This window comes from Elgaria multicarinata, chromosome 7 (assembly GCF_023053635.1).
Source record: "Elgaria multicarinata webbii isolate HBS135686 ecotype San Diego chromosome 7, rElgMul1.1.pri, whole genome shotgun sequence".
NCBI classification, from domain to species: Eukaryota; Metazoa; Chordata; class Lepidosauria; order Squamata; family Anguidae; genus Elgaria; species Elgaria multicarinata.
The window spans coordinates 71,290,297-71,302,633 of NC_086177.1; the positions used below are offsets into that span (position 1 = coordinate 71,290,297).

Sequence of the window (12,337 nt, forward strand, 5' to 3'; positions counted from 1 at the left end):
TTCCAGCTCAGACTTTTTGTAAAGAGCTTGCATTTTAGTTTGACTTCAGAATGGGAAGCTCAGTCTTGATTTGTTCATACCGTATTGAGTTGTGAACACCTGCAATACGCCAGCTATTATGGACACTTATTTATAACACAAAACATAAATGACAAGTAGCCAATAGTAAACAGATAATTCATTTATAGCAGTGGTTTCTCACAGTCCTTCTTATATGAAACTTCAAAATTAATCATTTTATGCTTTCAGATTGAAATATTTGAATGGAAAAGAACTTTAGTCTTCAGCATTTGTTCCCAATGCTGGGAACAACAACATTCTTAAGATTCTCAGGAACAGATATTTACCAAGTATTGCATTCTTTACCCTTTCCTCTATTTTCGACTGGATGCTTGCTTTATTTTGTTTTATAAAAACATTGGAGTTTACCAACATTATTTTCTCTCTCTCCAGGGAAATTTATTCCCAAGAAACCTATTTAAAAGCAACAAAAGAGTCTTCTGGCACCTTTTTATGTGTCATAATAACAAATATATTATGACATAAGTGTTCATAGAACACAACCTACTTCATCAGAAAATACAAGTATATAAATGTTAATAACCTTGGGTAAAAGATAACTTATATTTTAAACAAGTACATCTTTCATTATGAAAGCTATATCATTTCATTTTCTTCAGATTCTGCTGAGCTTCTAAGACAGGAATGCTATATACCACACTCGGCCAACCTTGTTACTTATGGCAGCAGTACCATAACCTCGGCCAGGAAAAAGCAACTTGGTGCTTTCCAGATGTCTTGGACCACAACTTCCATAATTCCTTATCATTAGCCATGCTGGCTGGAACTTATGCTGGTTGAAGTCAAAAACATCTGGAGGGCACCATGTTGTGAGCCTCTGCACCATGTCATTCAAATTGGTGCCTGTAAGGAAGGTCTTTGGTATAACATATACACAGAGAGACTATAAACATACAGTTTGGGAGTTCTCTTGGACCCAGAACTGTCACTTGAAGCACAAATGGACTCAGTGGCATGAAGCACCTTTTATCAGCTCAGTCTGATATACCAACTACACCCTTATCTGGACAGAGGTAGTCCATGCTCTGATAACCTCTCGTCTGGATAAGTGCAATTGTTATATGTGGGGCTGCCTTTGAAAACGGTCTGGAAACTTCAGCTGGTCCAAGAAAGATCAGCAAGATTGTTAATGGGAACCGGCCAATGAGTTCAGATTATGCCAGTACTTTTCCAGCTGCCGTGGCTACAAGTCCATATCTGGGCCTGATTCAAAGTGCTGATATTAACATTGAAAGTTCTAATTGGCTTGGGGCCAGGTTATCTGAAGGATCACCTACTCCCATGTGTACCTGCCTGGACCCTAAGTTCATCTTCAGGGGTACTTCTCCGTGAACTCCTGTCAAAGGAAATTAGGCGGGTAGCTACCAGGAAGAACGCGTTTTCTGCTGCAACACCCCAGCTATGGAATGAGCTTCCTAGAGAGTTTCACCTGGCACCTATGTTGTACTCCTTAGTGCCAGCTGAAGACCTTTTTATTTTCCCAGTGTTTTAGAATTTAAGCATCCTACTCTTTTAACTCTGCTGTTTTAAAGCCGTGTTTTTAATCTCTGTATTGCTGCAAGGTTTTATGTTGGTTGTACTTTTATATTGTGGTTTTAAGCTTTCATATTTATATTTTATGCTGTACCTTGCGTTTTTAATTTTTGTGAAGCATCCAGAGAGCTTTGGCTATTGGGTAGTATAGAAATGAAATAAATATAAAAAAGTAATGGTTGCCAAAATCTGCCTCTTTTCTGCTCCCACACCTGTCCCCAACCAAAAGGCTTGTGATAAAAGCTGGTTTCCTCAGGCCATGACATGACTATATAGGAATTGTGTTGATCAATCAGACCAATTCTAGCCATATTCATTAATGAAATAATCAATTGGCTATCCCAAAAAAACTTCAGTGGGGTACAATGATGATTCCTATTTCTGTGTGTCCCCAGCATCTGATAATCATCAGAAGAATCACATCATCTCTGAAGATAGAAGTTTCATATAACTATTAGCCATGGTACACCCATTATCCATGCTTTGGTCCAATCCTTTTAAAAATGTTCAAAGTTAGTGGCCCTTGACACATCTTGCAGTAGCAAATTCTGTAAGTTAATTGTGCATTATCCAAAGAAGGATTTCCTAAAGCCTTCTCTAGGGGTCTCAGACAACTGCACAAAACTATGGTTTGAAAGATCTACCTGCTTATTTTATTTAAAACAATAGTGCTCAAATAATGCTACTACCATCCTTATCTACTTTCAATGTGCCCAAATTATACAAGAACAGGCTTGTGTTAAATTGAGTGGATTAAAAGTTAACTGTGAGGCTGGAGTGGCCCCATGTTTAGCATCACTTTACTTTACCCATTTGGTATCTCATTACAAAGGACAGAACTGTGCAATAGTGGACACTCTGTACTAGATCTGATATCCTGGGCCAGATCTACACATCGTTGCGAAGGCGCTTCCGTGCTCCTTTTTAAAAGATGTACCTAAAAGAAGCGCCTCTTTCTTTACTGTGTGTACTGTGAGCTAGGCAGCGCCGCCTGCGGAAGAATCTCTACCCTATTCAAAGACGCTGCTCTGCTCTGGCCGCTTCCCCCTCGCGTGTTCTTCCATTCGAATAATCCCCCTCCCACCCGGCGGCTCTTCTGGCACGTCCCAGCGGCGGCGGCTCCTCCTGCAAAACACTTTTCTCCCTCGGTGTGTTTATATTTGCGTTTGCGTGCGCGCAGCGGATGAGTTCAGCTCCTGCCTCTCGCTCTCCCCCGCGGTGTCATCTCCCCGGGACTCTCTTCAGTGTGTGCTCGCACATGCGCACGCAAATACAAACACACCGAGGGAGAAAAGTGTTTTGCAGGAGGAGCCGCCGCTGCCGGGACACGCCAGAAGAGCCACCGGGTGGGAGGGGGGATTATTTGAATGGAAGAACACACGAGGGGGAAGCGGCCAGAGCAGACCAGCATCTTTGAATGGGGTAGTCTTCTGCAGGCGGCGCTGCCTAGCTCACAGTACACACAGTAAAGAAAGAGGCGCTTCTTTTAGGTACGTCTTTAAAAAAGGCGCACGGAAGCGCTTTCGCAACGACGTGTAGATCTGGCCCTGGAAGCAGATAAATGGGTTGGCATGGAACCAATTGTTTAGTATGACACAGACATAAACTCAGCTGATGGGAAACGCTAAGAGCTGGGAACTGTCCAATTTTTACTGTGGGTCATTTTCAGTTTTCAAGTTTATGAAGCAGTGAATAAAACAGCTTCTTGGAACGCTGCCTCCTTGTCTTCATTTTGGAAATAAGTTTGCTATCTAAAAGTAGAAGCAACAACTATCGTTACGTGTGTGATCACAGGAAGAGGTGCAGTGAAGTGAGGAGATCTGAATTTCATTCAAAATAAGCTGTTATCTTGCAAACTATGGGCAATATGTATATTGCCTTTTCAGATTACAGTGCAGTTTCTGCCTTTGCAATTTCTCAAATGGTGAAAGGAAAGCTGCTGGATGTAATAGTGGTAACAGATTTTCTGTCACAGCCATAGCTGTAAAGAATACTAGTGAACATAGATTTATTATTGATCCAATGGGAAGTTCAGCAGAAGATCAAATGTCTTGCTTCGCTTGGATCCAGATATGAATAAAATAAATTTTGCCATTTGTAGCAATATTAATTGTAGCATTTTGTTCTATTCTGTGAATCAATAATGGCTGTTCCACGAAAGCCTTACAAAAGGGGCGTTTGAACAGCAAGTCATGCTATTAGAACTCTGCCTGTGTTCTCTAACAGATTCATCAAGCTTGCCTACGGACACATGTAGCTACACTCAACTAAGGTAGCAAACTTTAACATCACTTGATCAGGGAGTAAGTACAAGTACATTGGTTTAACTTATGTAGGCATTAAGTAGTGCAACCACACAACTCTTCCTCATCTATCATATATTTAAAGCAGAATCCCTCTTAAGTGTGAAGATAACTCTACATGTGGGAGACTTCCAACGCTTTCCCAGAGAAGGGTGTGGAAGCCAACAGCTCAAAGGTCCTCTAAAACCCTCTGAATAATTACCCAAAACTAATGCATGCATGCTGGGTTGCAGGTTACCAGGACTGCCTAGCTCCTGAGGCTTTCTGAGGGGCCAGCGGGTGGGGGGGGAATGGGGCTGGCTTTCTAGCAGCTTTCCCTGCCCACAGCCTATCAATGAACACCCTCCCACTTTGACCTCTTCTATCGCAGATGTTTGGAAGGCAGTTGTCAGAAAGTTTCTTCCTCCAAAGAGCAGTCAGGAAGTCGATGGTGATAGAGATGGGAGGGCGGTCTGGTACTGTGGCATTACCCCACAATTGATTATATTGTACATGTTTGAATTAGTATGTCTGGTAAGTAGGGAATGTTAGAACTGAGTAGGTGTGGTTTATGATGTAATAGGTGTGTGTGGGGAAAGAGTATATAAGGAGAGTGTTGGGAGTGTGTGTGATGGGGAGAGTGTGTGATGGGGAGTTGTTCTCTGCTGTGGCATCCCAGCTGTGGAATGAGCTCCCTAAGGAGGTTCACTTGGCACTTACATCATATGCTTTTAGACTCCAGGTAAAGACCTTTTTATTCTCCCAGCATTTTAACAGTCTGTAAATAAATTATAACTTGGTGTTTTAAATTTGTAATTTTGCATTGCTGCTGTTTTTATCTGGTTGAACTTTTATATTGTATTTTATATTATGGTTTTATACTTTGAATGGTTTTAATTTTTGTGAATTGCCCAGAGAGCTCTGGCTATTGGGTGGTATAGAAATGTAATAAATAAATAAACAAATAAATAAATTACTTGCAGAGTAAGAAGTGTTTGGATTCTAGGGACTTTAGATTGGTGTAGAGAGAGTGACGTGGTTGGTGTGCGGAGAGTTTAGATTAGGCAGGATTGAAAGTATTATATTTTTACTTAAAGCTTTTAAATAACAATAAACATTATTATTTTGTTAGCTACCAAATACCATGTGTCAGCTTGGCATTATTTACTTGCCTTACAGTTATTAAACACCTACACCAGATTATACCCATAGTATATATAGAGCAGTTCCTATATTATTATTTCCTCATAGCTAGGGGAAAGGTTTTACTTAACCCTCCCTCAGGTTTTCAAGTGGTGGTGCTTGGCCTGAGAAGGGTATATGTGACATGGTCTGTTACGTCTCAGGTACAATAAGAGAAGATGGAAGAAGAGATGGTGGGTTGTGTGAAAAAGGTCATATAGATATGGGGGAGAGGCAGAAGGCAAGAAAGGAAAGCTCTGGGAGAATATTCATTTTGAAACAAATCCCAAAGTGATTTACAAAAGAATAAAAATAAAGACCACACAGAGAGCTTCTTTAGACAAACGTTTTATAGCACGCTCATGACTGGCCACTCGTGGTTGTTCGTGGGTCATTTTGATGATGCAGTGATCCTCTTGCTCCTTCCGCTGTTTTTTTCTTTTTTGTTACGAAGACTCCGAAAACTCAACTCTTCTGAACTATAATATTTTTCACTATTTCCTGCCATGTGCAGAGAAGCTGCACTATAAAACACCCACTAGAAGGCTCTGTCCCACTAAATGGAATGGCCCACGTGGTTGCTTTCTTCCCCCTGTGATTCTGCTCATTCCTATTCTGGAAGAGAAGCAGGAAGCAGAGCAACAGTAAAGAAATGTGATTCCTCCCCCATCTGAAAACCCTCACAGGTACATAGTGAGGGGAAGGGAAAACAAACAGATATGATTTCAATAAATGCCTAAACCCCTTCAGCACTGAGGCCTGAAGTACTTCAGGGGGTAAATCATTACACAAAGTGGGTGCCACTGCAGAGAAGGCCAGTCTCCATATTGAGACACAACACTTATTTATTTATTAAAATTATTGACTACCCAACTGACAAATGTCCTCATGGCAGTTTAGAATCATAACTGTTGTATCACTCCACCCTCTTCCTTTTAACATTTGGCTGAAAAAAACATGTGGCCTAGGCTCATTGTGCTGTGCACTGCACTGCCCCATCACCAACAGGTAATGATATGAGGCAGTCAGGCAACACACAGAATAATATCACATCATGCATTGTTACAAGGTTAAGGAGAGGAGAGACACAGGGTCACAGCACCTCTGCATTTCACATAAAAACTAGTTAGGTCCTTTGTCTGAGGCCAACTGCTCATTAGTGGATTGTTTGTTCTTCTTCAGAAAGCAACCACTGGATTGGGTGGGTAGGATTTTGACTAGTGCTGTGGTATGTGTGTGTGTGTGTACTTAACCTTTTACTTCCATTCCAAATCCATGAACAAAAACACCCACCTATTTGTCTTCTTGGATGCAGTTTCCTTGCCAGTTCTGCCAGGCACAAGAGAGACTGCAGCAGAAAAACTGCAGTATCAGTATCCCACCTAAAGATGATTTAATTAAGGGTGGCAGCTCACAAGCAGTTAAATTCTTTTTCTTTTTTTGTGCTCCATATTGCAGCGAGAAATGAATGTGCCAATGGTATTATCATGGCTGTTTTAAGAACACAAAAAGCTAGAAAAAGAAGCAAGTGAACCAAAATGGAGAAACCAAACTGTGGTGAGGTTCATCTACTAAACAGTATTCACAAACAACCATTTAAAACCATTACAAAATCATATTAAATGGAAAAAATACACAAAGGATCAAAGGTCCCATGCATCAAACAAACCAAGAATGACATAAGGGTCTAAAGACAAAATAGATACAGTAGCTTATGAGGAAGGGTAACTGTTTAACAGTACTGGGGCTGTTTGTATATAATGCCAACCCATCAGTTTAAAAACCCACAATGGGCTCCATGTCCCCGGAGTTTAATATGCAGTCCTAGGCTGCTTCATAGCACTATGAAGGTGATATGAAAGCGGTATATGGACAGAGGATCTACACTACTGCTTTATAGCAATATTGAAGTGCACTGACAACTGTTGGGGGCCATGACACATGCCATATACCACTTTCATAGTGTTATATCCTGCTTGGTGTAGATGTGTTACCCCAACAGTTGTCAGTGCACTTCAATACCACTACAAAGCAGTAGTGCAGATCCTGCCCTAGATGCATGATCTCCAGGAAGAATGGGATAATCCAAAGGAGCCCCATGGTCTGGCCTCTCACTGGGCTCTATAGAACATATTTGTCATAACCTTATGTTCTTTAGATGATGTTGCCTTTGGATGTCATATTGATCTAGTTTGCCTTTGGATGTCATATTGGTGTTTTTTGTGATACGTGGAAACTTTGGGCTTTTACTATTCTTTACTATGTGAGTCTTGACTATATTATTATTGCTTATTTTTAAAGTCCTATGTTTTCTTTTAAAAAGTGTAATTACATCAAACACAACAGAAACTATGGAAGACAAAATATAAGGTAAATTTATTTCATGATACTATTTGGCAGTCAAACCTCAGTATGGGGTATTTTAAACAAAAAAACTTTGACTATGAAGCCCATGTTGTTAAACAGTGGTAGTATTCCTCATTATACATGCAATTCCCTGTATGATAGGAAGCCCCAAAATGGGGAAAGCCCAAAGCTGCAATGTCAAGTCACTGTAATTCAAGGTGTCCCAAATTTCCCCAAGTATTTCATGCATGGATGCTTCAAAGAGCTTTTCTAAATGGGAGATCAAAAGAGGTTTCAGATAACAATTTGATGCCTGTTTTTGATGTGGATACATTCTTCTTCTCATTGTTTAATACTTCAGGTTGGTTGCATAAGTTATATCTTCTTTTTATGCTTATTGTTATATTCAAAATAAATCTCTGTAAACATCTCCTTTGTGATGAGATGCATGCTGTATCCACACATGAAGCTCATGCTTCTTCTCACCTGCTTCAGATGTTACAGAGGAAACGCAAAAAGAGGAGAACATGTGGCAGGGCAATCTTCTGCATGTCTACTCAGAAGTATGTCTCATTGAGTTCAATAGGCCTTACTCTCAGGTAAGTCTGTATATGGTTGCAGGCTGAGTCATATACATTTCCTCTATTCCCCTCCCTTTTTGCATATTCCGTGAGACCATCTTTAGACTGTACTCTGATGTGTGAGGTTTCCACATACTAAGAGATTCTGACTTGGGGGCATTTTAAAGTTGCTTAAATTTCTACACATTTAATGAAGCAGGCTGGGTCCACAAAAACTAATGGCATAAATATGTTAGTTATAAAGTGCCACAAGATCATCCATTCTAAAATACTTCTGTACTTTATGAACAATGTACCAAGTCAGAAGCATCACCAGGGAATCTGTAGAGAGCTCTGGGAATGAGAGAAAAGAAACATTCACCCTTCCTCTTTATTTTAGGCACACTGAACGGATTTGGTCTACCTTAAATTCCTTTCTTTCAAAGAATCTACTCTATTTATTTATTTATTGCATTTCTATACGGCCCAATAGCCGGAGCTCTCTGGCGGTTCACAAAAATAGAACTAACACTGGATACAACCCATTGGGGGGAAATCCAACTTAAATCTTACTTAGAGTAGCCCCATTGAAATATAACTTCCATCCCATTCATTTCAAGTCTAAGTAGGACTTGTGTTGGATTGTAACCACGCTGAAGGAGCCATATGAAGTAGCAATAGGCAGCGGAAGGCCAGGGGTTGAAGAAGAGACTTAGACCTGCTTCCCCAACCCCTGACCATTGGCCATGCTGGCTGGGGCTGAGTGAAGGTCCAAAACATCTGGAGGGCGCAAGTGGGGCGGGGCGGGGAGAAGAGGCTGCGTTTAACGCTCGCTCTCAGGAGGCCTAGCTGTGCTTACTTGTAGCGAATGCGAGCCTGTCCACTCCATTCTTATGTCGGGAAGCGTTTTTTAAAGCAAGGACTGGGGCCGGGAAAGAAGCGCTGGACCGCCGGGCTCCTAAGCCCACCCGACGCGGCTTCTCCTGAGGTAGGAAAACTGCGCAGCAGCAGCAGCCGCCGCCGCGAGGAGCGGCTTGGGCGCGCGCGCCCTCGGGGTCTCGCCCGTTACCTTCCACGCCAGGTCGTCGTCGAAGTCCCGCGCGCGCAAGAAGCGGACCAGGTGGGCGTGGGAAAGGTCCAGCTGCGCGGGCTGTTGGCTCTCCGCCTGGGCTCTCCGCCTCAGCGCGGCCACGGCGTCTCTCACTAGGGGCGAGTCGTCGGGCAGCTCGTTGAGGTTCCCCTGCGCGGGACGCGGCTCCTCTTGGCTCATGGCGCGGCCAGAACGGGTGGAGCAGAGCTGGAGCTTCTCCTGTTCTCGGTCGCGTTACATAATGCTTCAGGGGAAGAACGACGAGGAGCTCGCCTCGCCTCCCCGCCTCCGCCAAAAAAGCGCTCGGACGGGCGCTGCACCTTTCCCCGCATAGCAAGCAATAAGTACACAAAGCCGGTTAGGCAAGCCCTCTGCGCCCAGTCGGCTCTTCGCCAGGCTGCCTCCGCTCATCGCCTTTCCCAGGGACGGGAACGAGGGCCCCGCGCTTGACGTAACAGTCCGAGAAGCATTCTGGGTAGAGAAGGGGGCCCCTCCGCTGGGCAAGGAGGGCCAAAGTCCCGCCGCGCGCCCCCACTCAGAACTCTCCTGAGCGGCCAAGAGCGGGGGCCGCCTTCTGGGTGACTCCAGCAACTTTGGGTCATATAAGGGGACTGCTGTAGGACTAAGCCCCTGGATGGGAGATGTCGCCACGTCTTGGGATGGAAAGGAAGAGTAAAATCACTAAGTTTTACTTACAGTAGACCCACTGAAATGAATGGGAATTGTTAGTCATAGGTAACCTAAGTCCTATTTCCATCCCCCCCCCCCATCTTCTTCCAAGGTCGCGATAGAATCTCTTCCTCCACACTCATAGCTCTGACAACAGAATGGAGGAAATCCACAGCATCCTATGTCTGAACAGCATAGGATTGCTCTGCCCAGTGCATACTTTAAAAACAACAAAACCCTAGGGCTCTCATCTGCTTAAATTTGCACTGCTTGATCATGGTAGGCCAGGACAAGTAAGAGTATGCTGTGCTTTATGACTGTACTGTACTTGAGTCTAGGCAAGACTGAAAGAACTGGGCATGTTTAGCCCTGAGAAGAGAAGACTGAGGGGAGACATGATAGCACTCTTCAAGTACTTGAAGATTGTCACACAGAGGAGGGCCAGGATCTCTCCTCGATCATCCTAGAGTGTGGGACGTGGAATAATGGGCTCAAGTTACAGGAAGCCAGATTCTGGCTGGACATAAGGAAAATCTTCCTGTTAGAGCAGTACGACAATGGAATTAATTACCCAGGGAGATCGTGGGCTCTCCCGCATTAGAGGCATTCAAAGAGGCAGCTGGACAACCATCTGTCAGGCAGGCTTTAATGTGGATTCCTGCATTGAGCAAGTGTTTGGGCTCAATGACCTTATAGGCCCCTTCCAACTCTACTATTCTGTGATTCAATTACTGTGTTACAAAACACATGTGTAGGCAACTTTTGTATTGCCTTCAAGAGTTTAGCATTACTCTAATTTAAGAAGCTATTCATTCAAGAACTACCGTGTTCACACAAAAATGAAGCTGGGGGAAAGAACAAATAAAAGTCCAAACTGGCTCAAATAACACTTCCAAATCCCCATTATCCCTTGCATTTATGCATTGATTTTACAGTTTATGACTGTGTGCTCAATCTGGCCATCTTTAGTTGACACCCCTGGGAGTCATATTCAAAATACTGTGCTGCCTCTGCAACTTGTCAAGCTTTCTGCTGCACTAGCATCCACATGTTGAAGATGTTAACTGAAACCTTTTGGCACTGACAGCAACTGGGGGAAAATATATATTGAAGAGAAGAAAGCGTATGAGGAATTTTATTTCTTTAGATAACAATATTTAGTATACACACCCATTCCATTAGGCTGCAGCAGAGGGAGAGATAGGAATCAGGGCCACTCCATGAGCTCAGCTGAGACATCAGATCCCTCAGCTGTTTCCATCTTCATGCTTGTTGTTATATGAACTCCGTTAACTTTAAGCACTGTTGCCAGAGTTTGCTCCCCCCACACACACACTTTCCAGACCTTTCCCCTGTTTCAAGGAGGTGTCTTTTAGCTTGTCAGCCTGAGCACAGACATAGTGTTGTTTAAATTAATATGTAAGCTGCTCTAGGAGCCTTTTCAACTGAAGAGTAGGGTAAAAAAAAACTTTAATTAATTAAACCCAGTTCTTTTGATTGAGATGGTTTGCAGTCTGTGGAACAAACCTGGATGTACCACCTCTATTTACAAAGGGTTTTAAGAAATGATTTCTTCCTTTTGAAATAAAAAAGTTTCTGGATGAAGCCTTTCCCAGTGGTCATCATTAACAGGTGTTGTTGCTGGTGGTGGTGCTGGACAGGACAACCGTTCCAGAGCCTGGAGTGAAGATCTACCACCTGCCTCCTGGGCGGAACTCCAGAGACACAATCCTCGCCACCACATCTGGGAATAAGCTCTGCTCCCCACACCCAACCAAACCCACTTTGTAGTACCTCTTTAACAAATAAGCATTTAGCAGATTGCTCCCCTCACCAAAATAAATAAATACCACTGTCCTTTGGATGGTTTTTGGACTTGTTGGTTATGGATGTTATGTTTGATAACAGATTTTAACCCTAATCAAATGTTCCTGAGAGGACTTTAGTAAACACATGAGCGCATGTGCATGTGTTGCATAGGAGCCCTCCCTTTAGATGTTCACACTGTATTTATTTATTTATGGATTTTTATGCCGCCATTCAGCCAAAAAAGGCTCTCATGGCGGCTTACAAAAGTATTTCTTGACAGTCCCTGCCCACAGGCTTACAATCTAAAAGACATGACACAAAAGGAAAGGGGATTGGCAGGGAGGAGGAGGAGGGGGAAAAGGAAAGCAAATTCAGGCACTAGAATCTTAGTTGGAAAGTTCAGCAGTTACAGGTGACAGCAGGAGGGAGGGGTGCTCTCAGCTGGAGCTGGACCCAGGCACGGTGGAGAGGTGCCTGGCTGCTGCTTCCTCCCTCACTGGTGGCCTCTGCAGAGACAGTTGGTAGCAGGAGGGAGGGGGCTCTGAGCTGGAGCTGGACCCAGGCACGGTGGAGAGGTGCCTGGCTGCTGCTTCCTCCCTCACTGGTGGCCTCTCCAGAGACAGCTGGTAGCAGGAGGGAGGGGGCTCTGAGCTGGAGCTGGACCCAGGCACGGTGGAGAGGTGCCTGGCTGCTGCTTCCTCCCTCACTGGTGGCCTCTCCAGAGACAGCTGGTAGCAGGAGGGAGGGGCTCTGAGCTGGAGCTGGACCCAGGCACGGTGGAGAGG

At 43.7% G+C, this 12,337-nt stretch overlaps 1 protein-coding gene and 1 long non-coding RNA gene across 2 annotated transcripts in view; one reads left to right on the forward strand and one right to left on the reverse strand.

Annotated features, from left to right (window-relative positions):
* TTPA (alpha tocopherol transfer protein) overlaps positions 1-9,394 on the reverse strand; it is a 28,135-nt gene extending 18,741 nt beyond the window's left edge. Inside the window, exon 1 of the mRNA XM_063130781.1 lies at positions 9,054-9,394. Within this exon, the coding sequence (XP_062986851.1) occupies positions 9,054-9,254 (201 nt within the window). The 5' untranslated portion in view covers positions 9,255-9,394. The remainder of the gene's footprint in view (positions 1-9,053) is intronic.
* Positions 8,888-12,337, forward strand: part of LOC134401653 (uncharacterized) — a 29,475-nt gene continuing 26,025 nt past the window's right edge. The window contains exon 1 of the long non-coding RNA XR_010025670.1: positions 8,888-8,972. This is a non-coding gene — a long non-coding RNA (uncharacterized LOC134401653). The remainder of the gene's footprint in view (positions 8,973-12,337) is intronic.